The sequence below is a fragment of the Nuphar pumila genome, chromosome 2 (genome assembly GCF_984573655.1).
Source record: "Nuphar pumila chromosome 2, dmNupPumi1.hap1.1, whole genome shotgun sequence".
NCBI classification, from domain to species: Eukaryota; Viridiplantae; Streptophyta; class Magnoliopsida; order Nymphaeales; family Nymphaeaceae; genus Nuphar; species Nuphar pumila.
Genome location: NC_143250.1, coordinates 6,465,513 through 6,485,500, shown reverse-complemented (window position 1 = coordinate 6,485,500; position 19,988 = coordinate 6,465,513). Strand labels below are relative to the sequence as shown.

The following is a 19,988-nucleotide window of genomic DNA, read 5'->3' as shown; positions in this document are numbered from 1 at the left end:
ACATAATATGTTACAAATAGATACGAAAATTCAGCATAATAGCTTACTAATTGATATTAACAAACAAAACAATATTTCACAAATCGGTAGTATGTTAGTACAATCGCGATTTGCATTACATTGCATATACTGAGTGAATGAACGATACCGGATGGGGTAGAGGTCCTTCATTGCATCTATAACCAAGTATTCTTGTCAGCAGGTCCCATCGTCTTACAAATATCTTCAATTTTTCAATCATCAAAAAGCCAACATCGACCTCCAATAACAAAACAACACCTTAATGACACTCACGATGACATACGTTCTTCAACAATAGCATGATGACATGGCAAGGTACTCACGACGCCTTAATGGCACTTGTTGGATTATTTGTGCGTCATTGTTTTTTTCCATACTGTCGAACAAAAACGAAGAAGAAGAGAAGAATGTAAAAAGAGATGGCCGATAAATCCTCCTATGACACCCACCAATGATCGAACCAGTCGATCGATTTTATAGTTATCTCCACAAGGTAGGAACGAACCCGAGAATGTTTTGTAACACAAGGCAGGAACGAGAAGGCGACAATGTGTTGTAAGACAAGCTAAAAACCAAGGCGAAAACCTAGACTCGCGGGAATGTGCAAAGCTATTTACGGGAGGACATTTTTGTCAAACACATATCTATCTTACGGGAGAACATTTTCATCAAAAGCATATCTATCTTTTTTATATGTTATTTTGTTATCAAAATCATCATGGGCAACATTGGCATGTGAATTATCTTGGGTCCCAAGATATTCTTCTTTACATACTTGAATACATGAATTTGTCTTTGGGGGTGGTGTGTTGGGGGGAGGGGGGGGACACGCAACACCCTCTCTGTTCAGCATGACCTGATCTGCTTCCTAATATTTAAGAGTCCAAGAGTCCTTTTTGTAAGTATTGCTTATACCAGAGAGGGTCAGGCGGTGGTAGGTGGCAAATGCAGTGCCGCCTTGGTAGATCTTTGTTTTCATAAACAAGCTGCAAAAGGTTACATCCGGTGCTGAATGTCTAGGGCTTTTAATTCGGAAGGTAGAATAGCAGGTTAGAGTGGTCGAAAATGAATGGGGTTTAGAACATATAATGCCTGAATTCCAACAAGGTACCTGAATTTTCATGCTGCAAAAGGCCATAGTGTTAAGCAAAAAGTAAATTGGTCATGTTTGTGATATTTTCTAGTTTGCCGTCGGTTATGATATTTGTAATAAAATTGAGTGTCATCTACGTTATTGCCTGAAAAACAAAAGAAAACAGAATAAAAAAAAAGGAAGTTTCCATTTGTAATGTTTCTTCTATACTTTGTAGTGGTTGCAGACACATGGATGAAATATCAAACCATGAATAATGTACTCTAGAGAAAATTTCAAGAGGCTGAATACTGAACGGGGAAGTCAGTGAACCACGTGGTTGATCGAAGCATAATTAAGCCAGTTAAGATCTGAGCCCATTAACCCATATGGGTTTACTTTTTTCGAAAGATACTCGGACCCAAATCAAAATGAATTGGAGCTCGTTCTAATTCATAGACTTGGTTACTTGCAAAAATGTGTTGGATTAATTAGGGATTTAATTGAACAGTTCATGTTTCACCAAAACTTGATGAGATTAAACTTAAATTTTCTTATCAAATTGATTTGATCTAAAAATTAAACTCAGATCCGACCCAATTTGATGTCAATTCCATTTCAGGTCTGGTTGTGGCTGAAAATATATATATATATATATATATATATATATATATATATATATATATATATATATATATATATATATATATATATATATATATATATATATATATATATATATATATGGGTAAACAACGTTCATGTATAGATTGCAGGGAACCGTGCGAGTTGAGTATAAAAATGGATCGAAGTTAAATAGTCTGGCTGTATATTTATCATACACAAGAACCAACCCTTTTCTAAAATAAATCTTAGAATTTAGAGTCACGTGGATGAGGTCATAGTTGCCAACTGCACCAGTTGTCACACCTGTGCCTGCTCCGATGACTTTCCCAATGCTCTTCCAGTACTATTAAACTGCATTCCAAACAACTGCACAAGATGGGTGAATCCTCAGCTGAACCGTTCCACTTAAGCAAACAACCATCTGGAATTGTTTTAAGATTCCGTACCTGCATCTTTAGCTTCCACGGACTGGAAGATTTCAAATGGGGCTAAAGGTAAATCTGAATATGATGAAAATATGAACCGCGACTTTAGCAACCAACCGCTGTCTGAATTTTGATAACGATGGAATAAATGAGGCATGAATTTGAGTAGTTAATTTTAATTATGATAAGCACGTCCATTCGTCTTTTCTACTGGTAAAGCGGAGCAGGTGGCGGGGAAAAGTAGGTTGGGGAATAGAAATGGTCATTTTCTTATGAGAATATACTGCCACTCGTTTCTCTAAGGACTCTGCTTATCTCATACGTAAGCAATGACGCTTTCAAGCATCCCAATTCTTAATAAAAAGCGACTGCCATCCACACCCTCAATGATTTGACAAATAAAATTTTCAGTTAATATACGAAGAGTTGAAGACCAGGAACTTATGGGACTCCAAATCCAAGCGTTACCTTCCCCTTGCTTTGAAACGCCTGTGTTTGGTAATCTCCAAGAGAAAGAAAGATAACTCTCACAATTTGAGAAAAGGGTGGTGCTTGGAAGTTTCAACATGGATTGTGTATGGGATGATCCATGCTTGGACCAGAACTACATCTATTTTTCATTGATCCTTAATTTCATTCACTGGGCATTTCCACTGCCAAGTGCCAAGAGAGTTCATACGCCAATTAAATGTTTGAGCATGTGGTGCTGGTCCCAACCCCAGAAAACAACTTGAGACCTAGGGATCTCATAAGAGATCCCTTATCTGCCCAAGCCAATCACCGGAAAACATTTTGAGCCCATGGAATACTGGTCATATCATTGGTTTCGAGCACATTAGAAATCAGTTAAGAGATCAGTAGGTCCCCACACTAGCACTACCATTCACATTTTTCAAAAGTCTAGGCAATAATAGCAACAACTAGACTTGGAAGTCCACCCCTACTAAACAAATATATTTTTGGACAGAGAAGCCGAGTTTAGGCAGACTCCTACCAGTTATACAACCATACCATGGGATTGGAACTTGCAACGTCCCAACCCAAGGTGACATGCAACAAATATTGGTCAATGGAGCTGGAACACCAAGCTTTGCAATTCCATGTACCCGAACATATGGCAGTCGAAGTATCGAAAGCTCAGGTATATATCTATACATGGCATGGACAGTTATTAGTTAATAGGATCTGTCATGGGTTGGAGCTCCCAGAATTTGCTGTCGGTTATAAATGGGGCTCTATACTTTAAGAGAACGGATTTGATACCATTCATCCTACAGATGAACGGCTTCTCAAACACTATCAATGTATTCTTTGTACCATAAATGGGCCTCACAAAATTGCTCATAGCCATTGAAGCTCTAGATGAAGGGCGTCTAAAAAGATACATAATGGCCATGGTGGTTACCCATGTGGTCAGCAGGGTTCTGTATCAAGTTGAAGGCCCAAGTTATAATCCCGCTGGGACATGAGAGCTATCGTTGCTATATCAGACTTGGATCCGATAAGAATTACATGAACCAGACCCAAAACATACACGGTAAGATAATATTTTTTATCATTTTTACATTGAAAAATCAGAACTCGGGTTAGGCCCGGGTCTGGTATAAAATTTTACAAACCATACCCGGATCCATGTATTAATCAGACCTTTGGAATTGGGTCCTCTATTTATCACCATACCCGGACCCTATAAGGGTCATTTTACTCTGCTAAACCCCTTTTGCAATTACAAATTTTCAGTTTTGACTTTTGTTAAAAAAAAACAACTTTTGATGACCTTTCATTCCTTCTTGAAAGCATACAATTTATTATAGTGGGCTCGAATATTATTTATTACAGTAAGACCGGCTGCATGTTGCTTTCGTGGTGGGAGCGAATCTGATTTGGACGTAGCCTTGTCTGGACCGGTCTGTTGTCCACCAGTGCAGATGACAAAATCGTCCTCCGAGATCATTTTTTTTATTTTTATTCTGAGAAACCACTCCAGGCGCAGGCGCAGGCGCAGAGACCTACTTGCCGGATTTACAGTCTCCATCCATGTCCGCAAAAAACTCCGATGGCTTACCCCTCGACTCCATAGAGTCGTCAAGCTTCAGCTTAAGCAGGGGTGATGCCCATGAGTTTTGAACCTAGACTGTCCGTCAAAAGGTCTAGCCCCAAACCCACTACGCCAAACCCCTAGGGCCCCTCAAGGTTATCATTTATTTGGCAAAAAGTATGAAAACTTCGCCCCCAAACATTGAAAAACGCATGGCCTACAAAGGGATGACTTTCACAATAAAGGATGTTGTATCAAGCCCCACTGCTCCTCCGAGTCGCCGACTGCCACACATCTTTATAAGGCTCTTAGTCATCCAAAAAAAAAAAAAAAGAATAAAAAAAAACATAGTTAACATTGCTACCTAGAAAATGACTTGAGCACAATAGTTACAGAGATAAGCAAAAAAAAAAAAAAACTTAACTTTCTCTGCTTTTGGCCAAATACGCTGATGTCCTTAAAAACGGAATTCTATTTAGTTTCTTCGGTTCATTTTCCCTTTTAGATAGGCAAGCAGCTGGATGACTCACTATTTTTTGAGCTAGAGGTTCTTTGTCTAGCATAGTGTAAGTTTGTTGATCCAGTCTGCGTAGGGTATGTGATTCTGCAATCAATGGATCTTATTTAACAAATATTATAGTATTTTGCCAACCATGTGATAAGTAAGAACTGAAATTATTAAGTTTTCATGGCCCATATTTTCTTTCTTGGTTTGTTAAGTTTTTCGATATTTACAAAAAACTTTATATAAGATTCTGGAAAAACAAATAATTGGAAAATACATTAAAAAAACATTGTCTACAAGCAATATAAGGACTATGAAATTGTTGGTCCCAAATGAAATTACTTACTAAAAAACAAATCCATGCAAGATTTAACTTGTGTCGATAAAACTAAAATAAAAACATATTCATTCCCCCAATAATTGGGTTTGAAAAGGTCTCAACAGAAGAGACATGCTCCTCTTATTCAAAAATAAGATATGGAGATTCCAAGCACTTTAGATTGTCAAAAGCAACTTTACCATTAATCTAAAGTACTCAGCCTTTTGTTTATATTTTATTTTATTATCATTATTTTGACTAGAGTCGGTAAGTAGTTGGTTCTTCAAATTGTATGAAAAGTGGGGATCGTTACATGGCTTTTGCCAAAAAATTGATCCAACTTTACTCAAGCATTGCCCACAAGGGCACTTCTCATTTCGAAGGGTTGAGTAGAGTGGTCAAGTTGACCAGACATCATGAGTTTAAAACGTACAGGAAGGCATCTCTTGTCACAAGGACCAAGCTAGGTGCAGTCCTTGGTAGATATATAATTATGACTGGGTTTTACTAATTAGAGGCTTATCATCTTTTAGCGATGATATATATATATATATATATATATATATATATATATATATATATATATATATAGAGAGAGAGAGAGAGAGAGACAGAGAGAGAGAGAGAGAGAGATGCCTGACGCCTTTTTGTACCTACTGCATGCCAATCAAGCTTTAAAAAGATTGTTTCTATTTTTTCTAAAATCAGACCCTATAGGATCTACATTTTTTTATTTTTGTGGGAATCGACTTTGGGATAGTCCTATTCGAACACCAAGTTATTTTTTTTAGAAGATTAAAACATCAATTTGTGTATATATATGTATAGAGAGAGAGAAATGAAAATTCATATACACCTCACATATTTTTTTTTTAAATGTACTGCATCACACTCCATTCACTTTTTCTTTTATCTATGACCCAAGCAGTCCCCGGGGTTTTGTATTTTGTGTATGTGTTTATTAATCCAGTTTAAACATTGTGCATTGTCATAAGCAAAAATTGTAGGCAAACAATTAAAGGATGCTAACAATGATAAAAAAAAAAATCTATTGTAGAAGCTAATGTTACTCAAGTTGATGTTGATGTCTTTGTTGCAACTGGCAATGAGATCAGATCCAGCAAATAGTGAATTCTTGATTTAGGGTTCTCTTTTGACGCGTGTCTGAACCGATAATGGTTTTCTCCATATGAAGTCATTGATGGTGGTTTGATGTTAAGAGAACAATTCAAATTAAGATGCATGATGGCATGATTAGAATATCTGCAGATGTTATGCATGATCCAATAGTCGATTCTCACTAAATCAAGCATGCTAAACACATCTAACGGTTCAGATCTATCATAAAATACTTAAAACCTATGGGGGCAGAAAAGGGCAAACGAGGAATGAGCCCTAATATGTTCAGTTCTCATATATATATATATATATATATATATATATATAGATAGAGAGAGAGAGAGAGAGAGAGAGAGAGAGAGAGAGAGAGAAGTGTCTGACACTTTTTTTGTGCCTACCGCATGTCAATCAAGCTTTAAAAAGATTGTTTCTATTTTTCCTAAAATCTGACCCTACATATAGGATCTACGTTTTTATTTTTGTGGGAATCAACTTTTGGATTGTCCGATTGCAACACCAAGTTAGTTTTTTAGAAGATTAAAACATAAACCGTCTACAATTTTTAAAAACATTCAATGCTTAAAAAGTTATTTTCTCAAAAAACATTATCCAAGTGTAATTTTCTAGCAAATCGATCATTCAGAACACATCTCTAGGGTCAAAATTTTGAAAAACATGAAAACCCTAACCAAGCTTAGTAAGCACAAAAAAATGTTGAGCACCTATTAATTTGTATATATATATATATATATATATATATATATATATATATATATATATATATATATATATATATGAAAATTCATATACACCTCACATATTTTTTTTTAAATGTACTGCATCACATCACATTCCATTCACTTTTTCTTTTATCTATGATCCAAGCAGTCCCCCGGGTTTTGTATTTTGCGTGTCTATTAATCGAGTTTAAACATTGTGCATTGTCATAAGCAAAATTCATACCGAGACAACTAAAGGATGCTAACAATGATAATAAAAGAAAATCTATTGTAGAAGCTAATGTAACTCAAGTTGATGTCTTTGTTGCGACTGGCAATGAGATCATATCCAGCAAATAGTGAAATCTTGATTTAGGGTTTTCTTTCGACATATAATGGTTTTCTCCGTATGGTGGTTTCATGTTAAGAGAACAATTCAAATTAAGATGCATGATGGCGTGATTAGAATATCTGCAGATGTTAAGCATATTCCAAACTTGAAAGAGAACCGCATCTAGTTAAGTACTCTCAACAAAAACAAATGTAGGTATTTAGTTGAAATTGGAGTTATGAACGTTGATAGAAGTGCACTAGTTTCAATGAAAAACAAGAAGATTGAGAGCCTATATGTGTAACACAACTCTACGATAATAGGTTCAACTGCAATTTCATCTTCAACTGCAAAAATATGGTTATACTAAAATAGCTGCTTCTGCCATATTTGTTGCATAGTCAATTGATAGCCATTATCATATTCTCTAGCAATTACTTCAATTAATCCAGTTAGGTAGTTGATGACTATGTATACAAAAACTGAATCATTTCATAAAAACCAAACTTGGGAGCGTGTGAAATCGTCTAAAAATATGAAAATTATTATTTGCAAATGCGTCAGGTTTTGAAGGTTTGGGATTTAAAGAACCTCCTTCCGCAACAAACCAAGTTAAAAACCTGATGAGGGGGCATTTTTTTCACTTGTCCCAGCCCAAAGTCCAAACAACACCAAACTGGGTTAAGTGCCCAAAACTTGGTTTTGGACCAACGTCATCTAGGGATGGCAGTGGATTGGGGGTAAGCGAGGCCCCGCCCCACCTCACTCCATTTGGATCGGAGATGAACTTTCTTTTGCCTCCGCCCTACCCTGTCTCATCTTTTCATCTCTGTTAAGGAAATTACTGTTTATTATACACACTAACCCTAACCTAAAATCAATCTTAGAATCTCTCCTCTCTCCTTCTTTACATTATTCTAACAAGCTGCGCCAGCTCTCATTTCTCTTACAATGTAAAACAGCAGCAGCAGCAGAGAGATGGAAGAAATGAGCTCTCACCCGTTTAGATCCAGATGGAGGACATAAAACCAGAAATAATCAGAAGTTTAAAATCAAAATCATTGTGGGATAAATGGCAAAATTTTGAGACCGGATGGGGCAGAGACCTTTTCTCCCTCCACCGCCCCGGTCCACATAACTAAATGGTTCCTTACTGTTTGACCGCAGACTATTCTTTAAAGTTTAGGGTACGTCCGGTCATTTTGAGAGATGGACGAGAGGCTTTTGGAGATTCTCGAAAAGTGACGACACGGCTGACAAATACAATTGCTGGGATAAGTGACTCCAGCGTTAAATAAGAGTGCATTGGATGAGTGGCCTCCAAGAATGACGCCGAGTCGCCCTGTTGGAGACGTTCCTCTGTGCAGAGAATGAAATAGCTATAGCCTAGTTTGTGGCGGAGAAAGTCTTTGTGTGGGCGTAAGAGCAGGGGAGGCAGAAAATCAGCATAGTTGGTTGCAGAGAATCTGAGAGATCCTTTTCCCCTTTGTTTGTGAACGATTCCGAGATGGGTTTCAAGCCTTTGGATTGGTATTGCAGGCCTGTGGAAAAGGGGGTGTGGACGAGGGACGTGGAGAGCGCCTTTGGGGCTTATACCCCGTGTGGGCTTGACACCTTGGTGGTGTGCATCTGTCATCTGGCGATGATGGGTGTGTGCCTCTACAGGGTTTGGAGACTCAAGAACGACGGCAGTGTGAAGAGGTTCCGGTTGAGATCGCGTTACTACAATTATATGCTGAGCGCCTTTGCTGCGTATGCTACTGCTGAGCCTCTGTATAGGTTGGTCATGGGCTTGTCCATCCTGAATCTTGACGGGCAGACATCCATTGCTCCTTTTGAGGTGAATGATCTCTCTCTCTCTCTCTCTCTGTGGGGTTTATGTTGTCGATCTTTTCTAAACATGCAAGCATCTCGGCTATTTATTTCCTTGATAATATCCGTACTTATACACGAATCATCAAAATATTATGAGAGTGAAATAACAGTACTCTGTAGATTTCTACACTCATCAAAATATTTCCTTGGGTTATTTATTTTTTTTAACTGATGTCTTTGGTTTTTATTTCAGATTGTTTCTCTGCTCATTGAGGCTTTTGCTTGGTGCTGTATGCTGACTATGACCGTTATTGAAACCAAAGTTTACATCTGTGAGGTCCGGTGGTATGTCCGCTTTGCGGTCCTCTATGTGTTGGTTGGGGATATTGTCATGCTCAACCTTCTTGTCCCACTCAAAGACTACTTGAGCAAGTAAGTTCTTACAATTGTAACTTGTACATAACTTTTTGACTTTCTCCTTCAGAGCACATTGTTTACTCATTACTGGGAAGTGACAATTTGATATGGATTTGGAAGTAGGTTAATATGAATTTTCTCTTATCTAGTGATTACTTTTCTCCTGTGAAAGTTAACTAACATTGCAATTATTAATACATGTTTTTCCTTGAATTATTATTTTTCTTTTTCTTTTCCTTTTCTTTTACATTTCTATTATTATTTTATGCTTCAGTTGCTGAAACAACGACTTGACCAATCTTTTTAATATAGAAATCCATATATAATAATTATGAGTTGCGCTTTAGTTAAGAATAAAGTATGGCATGTGGACAGTAGTTAGAGCCACACATATATAATTATGTGAAGATACCTTTTATTACTTCCTTAAATTAGAGTTATGATCCAAAAGGATAGCTTTTCAACCATGACATCTTCTCTTTGTTTTGATGGTTCTATAAATATATATATCTTATCATATGATACAATATCATGCACCTTTCTACACCTCCATGTAGCTTCTCTTAAGTTATCTTGATGCACCTTGAATGCTTTTGGGAAATGAGATTCATTGCAATTGGAATTTTATAAATATGTTTCCACTGGATGGTGCCATCAGAATTGTTGAGACTAACACTGCATTTCTGAAAAAAAAGTTAACATTAGTGCATTGGTGAATTTAACTTCTTTATCCGTTTGCTTGTTATTGGCACTATAACTTAAAACTCTTAGTGCTTTTTGTACAACCAAACTAAAATTCATGGGAACAAATATGACCGACATATTTATTGATAGCTTTTCTATTTTGATGATAATATTATCAACTTTAGTTGATGGTAAAAACATTACAAGTCTGGTGGCATGAACTCATTTACATGCATTTTATATTGAATTTTATAAATATGTTTCCACTGGATGGTGCCATCAGAATTGTTGAGACTAACACTGCATTTCTGAAAAAAAAGTTAACATTATTGCATTGGTGAATTTAACTTCTTTATCCGTTTGCTTGTTATTGGCACTATAACTTAAAACTCTTAGTGCTTTTTGTACAACCAAACTAAAATTCATTGGAAAAAATATGACCGACATATTTATTGATAGCTTTTCTATTTTGATGATAATTTTAGCAACTTTAGTTGATGGTAAAAACATTACAAGTCTGGTGGCATGAACTCATTTACATGCATTTTATATTGCAATTAGATTATTTGCCATTTTATTCTCTGAAAGAAAACATATATTGCTAAAGTAAAACATAATGATTGGCAATATAGTTCTAAATGCTGTCAGTATTATGAATATGGCATGGTTTTATGACAATAAATTTGAATAAATGAAAACCACAATAAAATCCTGACAAATTCAATTTATCATTGTTTTTATAGTTCTTGAATTTTATCATGATATTAAGTTTTACTGCAATTTTTTGTAATTTTTATCAGATCATGTTTGCAAATGTACCAACATTTTGATTTTTTCTTCTTCAAAAGATCATGTTTTATTTATCATTTGATTTTTTCATCGTTGAGAGAATCCAAGGCAGAAAATCTCTGATTGTGGTGACAAGATGTTATTGCTACAAGCATAATGTCACAAACAGGCAAATTGATTAGATGTACTGATGAAGAACAATCCTTAAAGTCTCAAACCAAGAAAGGTCTGCCAGTCATACTCCTTTTGCATATAAAGTACACACATTTGACTCTTATCAAATGGTTGATAAATTTTTATATCCAAAGTGCATGCACAAATCATGATGGTTGAAGTTAGATGAAATTCTCAAAAATGGTATTTACTGTTAAAATGTATTGATTCATATATATATTCATATATGAATGTATATGTATATATTATATGTTTTTTGACTGTTTTATTATTGTAATAGGGTTTTCCCATGTAGGGGCATTTTAGTCATTTAACACATTTAATTGTGAAAATGTATATACATATAATATGTATATATACAATATATATATATATACATGTATCTATACATATACATACTTGAGTATGTATACATATTTGTATACGTATATACATATGTGTGTACACATGTATTATATATGTAAATATGTTGTAACTATTTATAACTATTTTTCTCCTTTTTCTTTTAGTTAGGTTATTTTTGGACTACCACAACTCTATTTCTTGCTGTTGGACTGTTTCAACAGCTCTATTGAGATTACCTTTTGTGTATAAATAAGGGTAAAAACCCCCATTTGTTTCGAATGCTTTCCTAAGCATTCTAACTCAATAAAGGATTATTATTTTTATGTTTCTTGTGTATCCCCATTGGTGCCTCTTGTGATTTTATTTATTTTCCATTGATTGGCTTGTGCTTTGTCCCTTTGTGAACTTATGCTTGTGCACATTTAGGCTCTTTATAGCCATTGTATGCACTTATGTGCTTTTGTATTGCCTTTGGCATTTGTATTGTCTTTTGTGGGACTTGTATTTGTGCTTGTGCACATTGTGGTTTGCTTTTCGCTTGATTTCATTACATAGTATTAGAGCCAAGAAAATTTTCTTGGTATTTTGCCTCTTTGGGTCTTGAGACTCTTTGGTTTGAGTTCGTGCTTTGTGAAGGAATTGTGATCGATGTATGACTATATATATATGATTATTTTTTAGTTGAGTTGTCTATCTCATGCATTACACATGAAAAAACACTCATTTTTCTTATCTTTGAAAATTTATTTATTTTTTTTTCAAATTTATTGTTGGATTTAATTTTAAAATTTCTTTATTAAAAGTTTTATAAGGTTTATAATATTTATTTGATTTTTGAAATGATATTTACACATGAGTATGCTTCTATGAGATCTAGTTTGAATCTTAAGTTTTTGAACTCTCTTTATTTAATATGTACGTTCATGATCTAGTATTTTTGAGCATGTGTTTTTGGCATTTAGATGCTTTATTCGGCACTTCATCATTATAAATATCAAAACATGTCTTTATGAATGACTTCAAATTCATGTCTTTTAGTTTTTTCGGGTTGTGATCTTTTATTGAGGCTACTCTTTGTGAGCATGACTTAGAAACTTGTGGCATTTATGTTGAACTCCTCTATGAGGTTTATGTAAAAATATCTTTAACAAGATACTTTAGTTGATAACACAATAACCTTGAAAATAAATGTGTGAACATACACACTCAAGAACACTTGTGCACAACAAGCACAACACACCGAATCACAAATGTGCAATTGCACTCATAAGATTCATAAACAACCAAAGAGGTTGGGCTATAATCCCAAATCCCTTGAAGAAATACAAGAGGAGCTGCCCATATATATAGGGCTTTGGAGGAGGCCTTGGGAGGGGCTCCACATAGTCGTTGGAGCCCCTCCAACGGTCACAAATGTGACCGTTGGAGGGGTCCAACGACTAGTGGGTTGGGCCCCTCCCAATGCATGTACAATGCATTAAATGCAAAAGCAAAAATAAATAAAGAAAAAAGAGAAAAAGAAAATACAAAAAACATATTCTCGAAAAAGAATATGTGTAAAATTCCTAAACTACCCTTACTATGACTATATATATTTTATATATATAATTGGTAAATATATATACATATATTATATATATGTATATGTATTACCTTATATATATAAAATATATATACAAAATTACAAGTTTGATTACATAATTTAACACCCCCCCTCAAACTTAGGGCAAGATGACCGATAGTTTGGCAAGAAGGAAGTTGAACCGCGGAGCGCACAAGGCTTTAGTAAAGAAATCTGCCAACTGATATTCGGACGTGACATAAGGAAGATCGATAACTCCTCGGAGATATGCTTCACGAACATAGTGACAGTCCATTTCGATGTGTTTAGTCCGCTCATGAAAGGTGTGGTTCTTTGCAATGTAGATTGCACTTTTGTTGTCGCAGCATAGCTTGGTGGGTCCTTCAATTTTGATCCTCATGTCTTCTAGCAGTTGGTGAATCCAAACAATCTCCATGGTAGTAGTGGCCATGGCACGATATTCAGCTTCAGTTGAGGAGAGCGACACCTTTTGTTGCTTCTTGCATCTCCACGAAATTAGTGAGTCTCCTAAGAACACACAAAAACCAGTGGTGGAGTGACGGTTATTTGGGTCACCTCCCCAATCTGAGTCAGTATAAGCAATCAATTTTAAGTCAGAGGAAGAGGACAAAAAAACTCCCTTATTTAGAGTACCCTTTATGTATCTTACGACCCGTACGATGGCACTCATGTGAACGGATGTAGGCGCATGCTGAAACTGACTTGCAGTATGGACTGCATGGGATATATCTGGTCTGGTAATACTCAGATACATCAGAGATCCTACAAGCTGTCTGTAGGGTGTAGGATCCAACAGGGGAACCCCATCATCAATTTTCATCTTTGCTCCTACTACCGCAGGAGTTTCACAAAGCTTCTCATCTGTAATACCTGACCTGTCAATGATCTCAGAAGCAAGCTTAGTTTGAGATAAGAAATATCCTCTAAGAGAGTATGCCACTTCAATTCCCAAAAAATAAGTTAAAAAACCCAAGTCAGACATTTCAAATTTATCTTTTAAGATAGATTTTATACTTTTAACCCCGTTAGAATCACTCCCAGTGATGAGCATGTCATCAACATACAGAAGTAAAATTACAATCCCTGCATTGGATTTTCTAACAAATAGAGCAGTCAGTAAAACAAGAGGAAAAACCATTCTCAATCATAACAGAGTTAAATCTATCATACCAAGCCTTGGGAGCTTGTTTTAGGCCATAGAGTGCTTTCTGAAGACGAAACACCTTTCCCTTAGGAGTCTCCATTCCAGGAGGAGCATCCATGTAGACTTCTTCGCTTAAATCGCCATTTAAAAAAGCATTTTTCACATCCATTTGATAGATGTTCCATTTGTTGATAGAGACAACGGTTATAAGACATCGAACAGTGACCATACGAGCTACAAGAGCAAAAGTTTCTTCATAGTCAATACCATATTCTTGACTATATCCTTTTGCAACCAAGCGAGCTTTATACCTTTCAAGGGATCCATCACTTTTAGTTTTTACTTTGAAAACCCATCTGCACCCTATTGTTTTCTTGCCTTTAGGAAGATTTTGGAATTCCCAGGTTTTGGCTCTTCTCAGAGCCTCAAGTTCATTGTCCATGGCATTAATCCATTCAGGGCATTTACGTGCTTCTTCAAAATTTCTAGGTTCTATATAAGAGTGGATGGCACTAAGGCAGGCTCTATATCTTGGTGAGAAAGAGTCATAGGAAATGAACCTAGAAGGAGGCCTTCTACTTCTCTCAGTTCTACGAGGGATCACTTCATTCTGAGAGGCACTGGGACTGGCATCATTATATCTGTCAAGAGCACTTTTAAAGTTGTTTTGATCTCTATGAGAGTAGGTGATAGGGTCTCTAGGTAATTCAATAGGTTGATGTGACGAAGGAGACAAGGAGATGTTTTCCTCGGTTTCAAGTTCATTTGGGTTACTTTGATCTGACTTATTATCACTAGTATCATCGTCCTTATTCAATAAATCAAATAAAAAAGAATAATCCATATTTTCATTATGGGGGTCACAATGTTCAAATCCACTAACATTTTCCAAAAAACTCACGTTTCTGGAAACATACAATTTATCACTTTTGATATCATAACAACGAAACCCCTTTTGGGTTTCAGAATAGCCAAGAAAGGCACAAGGAATGGCTTTTGGAGAAAGTTTGTCATTCTTATCAGTAAGAACAAAACACTTACACCCAAAGACCCTTAACCTGCTATAATTTTTTCAAAGGGAGAAATTTTGTTTAAATTTTTCGATGGAAGTCGGTTTATGAGATAGACAAAGGTAAGGGCTGCCTCAGCCCAAAGATTTTTTGGAATGTTTTGAGAAATGAGCAAAGTCCTAGTTGTTTCAATGATGTGCCTGTGCTTTCGTTCGGCTAACCCATTTTGTTGAGGGGTTTTCGGACATGATTTTTGGTGAGGAATTCCAAAATTTTCAAGATAACTCTTAAATTCATTTGAGAGGTATTCTCCTCTAGAGTCAGACCTAAAGATTTTTAAACATCCATTGAATTGATTTGAAATCATCATGTGAAAACTTTTAAAGGTTGAAAAAACTTCATGTTTATGTTTAAGGAAATAGATCCAACAAAACCTAGTATAGTCATCCACAAAGATCACATAATATGAAAAACCTCCTTTTGACATTACCGGAGCCGGTCCCCATACATCGGAATGGACAATTTCAAATGGTTTTGTCGTAAACATGGATCTTTGAGGAAAAGGCAAACATTTCATTTTCCCAAGAATGCATTCATTACACAAAAAGTCACTTTTACAAAGATGTTTAACAAAAGGCAAATACGAGATTTTAACAATATTGGGATGACCCAATATCTTATGCCATACATGAATGTCTTTGTTTTGGACGACGTTGCAAAATTGACTCTTGGGAACTTGAAGAAAATCTACGTAGTAGAGGTCTCCTCTTCTAGAGCCTTCCCCAATCAATCTCCCGGACTGGCGATCCTGTATCCAACATTTATTAGAAGAAAATTTTATATCGCAACCATGGTCCGAGAGTTGGGAAACGGAAAGAAGATTTAGGTTAAGGTTTGGGATAAAACGAATTTTTGGAACAAAGAAGTCTTGTTTTTCAAAATTACCTATTCCTTTAATCTCAAGAGATGTACCGTCCGCGGTTGATACAAAGGATGGAAAAACATTTTTAGAAAAATTTGAAAGAGTGCAATAACTAGGGGTCATGTGAAAGGATGCCCCGGAATCTAAAAGCCAAGATGTCTTACCGGGGGAAGAGGATGACATAGCGGCTCCGGAAGTACCTCCCTTGAGAAGAGGTTGTAGGGCTTCCACGATTTGTTGAAGAGAAAGAGACTCACTTGATAAAGAGGGTCGTTCTTCAACTTGAGATGCCATAGCCGTTGCAATCAATTTCTTCCATTTAGGACACAAGGGTTTGATATGTCCGGGTTCTTTACAATGATAGCAAGTTACTTTGCTATAGTCTCTTTTGCCATACCGATCATTTCCTCCTTGACCTTGATTCTTGAAATGAGGAGGTCTATAGGTCCTCATGTTATTTCCCGGTCTTGACACGACATTAGCCATTTCACCATCTTCTTGAGTAGAGGAAGTAACAAGAATGCTAGGATTATTTTTGCCAATCCCCATACGGGTTTCTTCACCACTTAGCTTGGTGATAACATCTTCGAGTGAGGGGGATGTGAAGGCGGAGAGAAGAGAGGACCGAACTTGTTCAAATTCGGGTCTAAGGCCATTTAAAAAATTGAAGAACCGGTCTTCTTCAAGTTGTTTGTGCCTTAATTCGATTGCCTCACCACTTCATTTAGGTTCAAGGATTGCGAGCTCGTCCCAAATAGAGGATAATTCGGCAAAGTACTCCCGAATGGTCATGTCATTTTGTTGGAGAGTCAAAGCCCTCTTTTGGAGAAAGTACTTGTGGGATAGATCTCTTGAGGTGTACATTTTCTCAAGATATACCCAAGCTTCGAAAGCCCTTTTAAATTTGATGATGTTGGCATTTATCTTGGTCTCAACGGATGAGAAAATCCAAGATAAGATCTTGAAGTTCTTCATTTCCTAATCATCATGTTTCTTAGAATACTCTTCAAGGGCCTTTTGTCTTTCATCCCCTTCAAGGATCTTAATATCCCCTCCTTCAACAATGGTAATTTTGGGTTCCGGTTCCGGTATGGATCCATGAACGTAACCCCAAAGCCCCTTTCCTTTAATATGGGCTTCCATATTACCGGCCCAAACATGATAGTTTGAGCCATTAAGCTTAAACCCAAGAGAGAAATGAGAGTCTTTTTCGCCCATTAGAGAGGAAAGAAAGCAAGAGATAGTATGTACCTTAATTACTTTTTGCGTCTTTCTTGACAAAAGAGGCTCCTAAAATATTGCTCGAAGAAGATGATCCTCTTTGATTTCAAAAAACTTGAAGGCACGCTTCTCGAGAAATGCAAAAGAAGGCGAATCGCAATTCTTCTTCTTCAACGAGGCTCTGATACCATGTAAAAATATCTTCAACAAGATACTTTAGTTGATAACACAATAACCTTGAAAATAAATGTGTGAACATACACACTCAAGAACACTTGTGCACAACAAGCACAACACACCGAATCACAAATGTGCAATTGCACTCATAAGATTCATAAACAACCAAAGAGGTTGGGCTATAATCCCAAATCCCTTGAAGAAATACAAGAGGAGCTGCCCATATATATAGGGCTTTGGAGGAGGCCTTGGGAGGGGCTCCACATAGTCGTTGGAGCCCCTCCAATGGTCACAAATGTGACCGTTGGAGGGGTCCAACGACTAGTGGGTTGGGCCCCTCCCAATGCATGTACAATGCATTAAATGCAAAAGCAAAAATAAATAAAGAAAAAAGAGAAAAAGAAAATACAAAAAACATATTCTCGAAAAAGAATATGTGTAAAATTCCTAAACTACCCTTACTATGACTATATATATTTTATATATATAATTGGTAAATACATATACATATATTATATATATGTATATGTATTACCTTATATATATAAAATATATATACGAAATTACAAGTTTGATTACATAATTTAACAGTTTATGCTTGCATTTTCAATGTGTATTTTAAAAATTATCAAAAATATTTATGTGCTCTCCTGTAGTGCCCATTTGTAGCTTGTGTTCTTGCTTCTTGGGAGATGTTTATTGTGAATGCACTCATTGCACTTGCATGATTTGTGACTTGCATGCTTAGTGCATCATAATCACTAATAAAAATATTTATTGAAAAGGTTTTTTGTGAGAGGTCTCTTTGCAGACCATAGTGGCATTTGTGCCTTGTGATTGTGTTATCTTGGCCTTATGGCTCTTTAATAAACATTATCTTACATGTTTTTACATTACATGAGGATTTAAGCATACTACTTGCATGATTTGAGTGATCAATAAAATATTATTTTATTATTTGAGCCTTCTTTGTGTGTATCCCCTTTGTGGGACTTGTGGGTGTGTCCATAGTGACCACTTTTGGTTTTGGGTGGACTTTTGCCTATGATCGAAGCCTCCTTAAAATTCTTCACATGCATTAGAATTTAGATCTATATGATCATATTGTTCTTTGTGTGAAATATGTTGTTGGAAGTTGTATTTTGCACAAGCAAATATACAAGAAAGAAAAGAGAATATGAAAATTGAATTAACGTCTTACCCATCTAGGTGGCATCTTTTTATTTTTATATTAGTGTGTTTTTTTTACAATAATTCCCTTTTACAATAGAAGGAATACATGAATGATACAACCCTAATCGGGTTTGAATTTGGTCCCGGATACAAACCTGTATGTAGTACAATTTTAACACACCCCTTCAAACTTAGCATGGTTAAGGACCATGAACAATTTGGACTTTAAGGGCCTTAGTAAAAAAATCAGCTACTTGGTCTTCTCCTTTAATGAAAACGGGGTGGATTTCTTTTGCCTCCACCTTCTCTCTGTCAAAGTGCTGGTCTATCTCCACATGTTTCATTTTACCATGTTGTACCAGATTTATGGTGATAGCAACTGCACTACGATTATCACAATATAATAACTAGCTGGAGATATGTTGACGCAAGCTAAATAAAATGTGTTTGATCCATACAACTTATGCAGTGACTGCAACCCAGAGTTATCGGAAGCGCCATAGGGAATGGAAAGCGTGCTTCCCCGAAATGCGTTTCGGAAGCGTGAAATGTCGCGCTTTCGAAATGTCCTCAGATACGAAAAAAATGGGAAGAGCGCTTTCCATTTAAGGGAAGCTCACTTCCCCTTTTTTTTGTATTTTTATTTTTATTTTTATTTTTATTTTTGTTTTTGTTTTTTTCTATTTTTCGCATCCTAGGTCGCTTCCGAGATGATTCCTGGTTTGCTTCTAAGTCGTCTCATGCTTTCCGCTTCTTAAAATTTTGAAAGTGCCTCACTTCCTGCTTTTGCTTCCCGAATCACTTTCAGCTCCCGCTTCCTCGACTGACAACTTTGCTGCAACCATGGTTCGATATTCTGTTTCAGTATTTGAATGTGCGACAATTTTCTGCTTGCGATTGACCCAAGATATAAGATAAGAACCTAAATAGACTCCAGAACTAGTGACTGATCTTCTTGTAATCGGATCATGAGCCCAATTAGCATCATAATATGCAATGATATTAATGGACATTTGGGAGCTCATTGAATCAGGTTTGACATATATAAGACCATATGAGAGAGTACCTTTGATGTATCGAGGAATTCTTTTTACGGTCTCCATATGTTTCACCTAGGGCTTATGCATAAACTGTGAAACCTGATTCATTGAAAAAACCAAGTCTCATCGATTAAAAGTCAGGTACTGCAAGGCTCCATCAATGCTGCAATATTTTTTTGGTTTCGAAGGATAGATTGCCCAGTTGAGTATGTGCAGCCATATGAGTGTTTATGGGCTTACATTCCAGCATACTAGAATGCTGAAGGATGTCTCATACATACTTGTGCTGCGATAAGAC

The 19,988-nt window shown here is 36.3% G+C and overlaps 1 protein-coding gene across 1 annotated transcript in view; it reads left to right on the top strand.

Moving 5' to 3' along the window:
- The first annotated feature begins 8,462 nt into the window (after positions 1 to 8,462).
- Positions 8,463 to 19,988, top strand: part of LOC149844599 (ABC transporter C family member 2-like) — a 191,488-nt gene continuing 179,962 nt past the window's right edge. Inside the window, exons 1-2 of the mRNA XM_089994906.1 lie at positions 8,463 to 9,016; positions 9,245 to 9,423. Of these exons, the coding sequence (XP_089851032.1) occupies positions 8,684 to 9,016; positions 9,245 to 9,423 (512 nt within the window). The 5' untranslated portion in view covers positions 8,463 to 8,683. The remainder of the gene's footprint in view (positions 9,017 to 9,244; positions 9,424 to 19,988) is intronic.